The 1,963-nt window shown below is 69.2% G+C and overlaps 1 protein-coding gene across 1 annotated transcript in view; it reads left to right on the plus strand.

Annotated features, from left to right (window-relative positions):
* LMTK3 (lemur tyrosine kinase 3) overlaps positions 1 to 1,963 on the plus strand; it is a 47,620-nt gene that overhangs the window by 35,459 nt on the left and 10,198 nt on the right. Inside the window, exons 8-10 of the mRNA XM_014592261.1 lie at positions 4 to 192; positions 331 to 480; positions 1,041 to 1,953. Of these exons, the coding sequence (XP_014447747.1) occupies positions 4 to 192; positions 331 to 480; positions 1,041 to 1,953 (1,252 nt within the window). The remainder of the gene's footprint in view (positions 1 to 3; positions 193 to 330; positions 481 to 1,040; positions 1,954 to 1,963) is intronic.

The raw sequence follows: 1,963 nt of genomic DNA on the forward strand, positions 1-1,963 counted from the left end.
CAGGGGGCCAGGGCGGGCGGGGTGGGGGAAGGGGGGCCTGGCCCATCTGACCGCGCCTGGCCGCCTGCAGGAGGACTACTACCTGACCCCCGAGCGCCTATGGATCCCGCTGCGCTGGGCAGCACCTGAGCTCTTGGGTGAGCTGCACGGGACCTTCATGGTGGTGGACCAGAGCCGTGAGAGCAACATCTGGTGAGGGCACGGCCAGGCCTGCAAGGCGGGCAGAAGGGCCTCTGGATGCCACCGGCCCTGCTGACAGGGAAACTGAGGTCCACAGGGGAGCCCTCTGGCAAGTCAGGGTGGGCTCTGACCTCACCCTGCTCTCTGCAGGTCACTGGGGGTGACCCTGTGGGAGCTGTTTGAATTTGGGGCACAACCCTACCGCCACCTGTCCGATGAGGAGGTCCTGGCGTTTGTGGTCCGGCAGCAGCACGTGAAGCTGGCCCGGCCAAGGCTCAAGCTGCCCTACGCAGACTACTGGTGAGGGCCGAGCCTCCCCTGGGCCGGGACATCATGGCTGGCCTCAGAATGGCCCAGCCACGCCCTCTCCCCCACTGTTCCCATACCACCCACATCTCACTCGCCCTTAGAGACACCCCAGGAGTGGAGAGGGACACCCCACCCCCTCCAGCTTCGCCAGTCCCAAAGACCCCTGCTGCCCACGTGGGGACACTGCCCCACCACACCTCCTCTAGGCCCCTGTCCCCTCTAGAGGTGTCTTCCCCAGCTCCCTTCTGAGTGTCGCCCCCTTCCTTGCTGATACATCTGCCTCTGATTCTGTCCCTGCTCTTTCCCCCTCTCTGGGTCTGTGTCCACTACCCGGTCCTCTCTCTGGACCTGTCCCTCCCTTTCTCTGGGTCTATATCCCATTCTCTCCCTGAGTCTCCTCTGGCCCCCGTCCTTGGACCTGTCTCTGACTTCCTGAGTCTACGTCCCTATCTCCCTGGGCCTCTCTGTCCCCTGTCCCTGGACCTCTGCCCCCTCCCTGGCCCCCATTCCTGGTCTCCGCCCTCCTCAGCCTGCCCTCACCTCTCCCTCAGGTACGACATCTTGCAGTCCTGCTGGCGGCCACCTGCCCAGCGCCCCTCGGCTGCGGATCTTCAACTGCAACTCACCTACCTGCTCTCGGAGCGGCCCCCCCGGCCCCCGCCACCGCCTCCCCCACCCCGGGATGGGCCCTTCCCGTGGCCCTGGCCCCCGACGCACAGCGCACCCCGCCCGGGGACCCTCTCCTCACCGTTCCCCCTGCTGGATGGCTTCCCTGGGGCTGACCCCGACGACGTGCTCACGGTCACCGAGAGCAGCCGAGGCCTCAACCTGGAGTGCCTGTGGGAGAAGGCCCGGCGGGGGGCCGGCCGGGGTGGGGGCGCGCCTCCCTGGCAGCCGGCATCGGCCCCTCCGGCCCCCCACGCCAACCCCTCCAACCCCTTCTACGAGGCGCTGTCCACGCCTAGTGTGCTGCCCGTCATCAGTGCCCGCAGCCCCTCGGTGAGCAGCGAGTACTACATCCGCCTGGAGGAGCACGGCTCCCCACCCGAGCCCCTCTTCCCCAATGACTGGGACCCCCTGGACCCAGGAGTGCAGGCCCCTCAGGCCCCCCAGGCCCCCTCCGAGGTCCCCCAGCTGGTGTCCGAGACCTGGGCCTCCCCCCTCTTCCCTGCGCCCCGGCCCTTCCCGGCCCAGTCCTCAGCATCAGGCAGCTTCTTGCTGAGCGGCTGGGACCCCGAGGGCCGGGGCGCTGGGGAGACCCTGGCGGGAGACCCTGCCGAGGTGCTGGGGGAGCGGGGGAATGCCCCGTGGGCCGAAGAGGAGGAAGAGGAGGAGGGCAGCTCCCCAGGGGAGGACAGCAGCAGCCTGGGAGGTGGGCCCAGCCGCCGGGGCCCTCTCCCCTGCCCCCTGTGCAGCCGAGAGGGGCCCTGCTCCTGCCTGCCACTGGAGCGGGGGGACGCTGTGGCCGGTTGGG

This window comes from Tupaia chinensis, unplaced genomic scaffold (assembly GCF_000334495.1).
Source record: "Tupaia chinensis unplaced genomic scaffold, TupChi_1.0 Scaffold000673_1, whole genome shotgun sequence".
Lineage (NCBI taxonomy): Eukaryota > Metazoa > Chordata > Mammalia > Scandentia > Tupaiidae > Tupaia > Tupaia belangeri.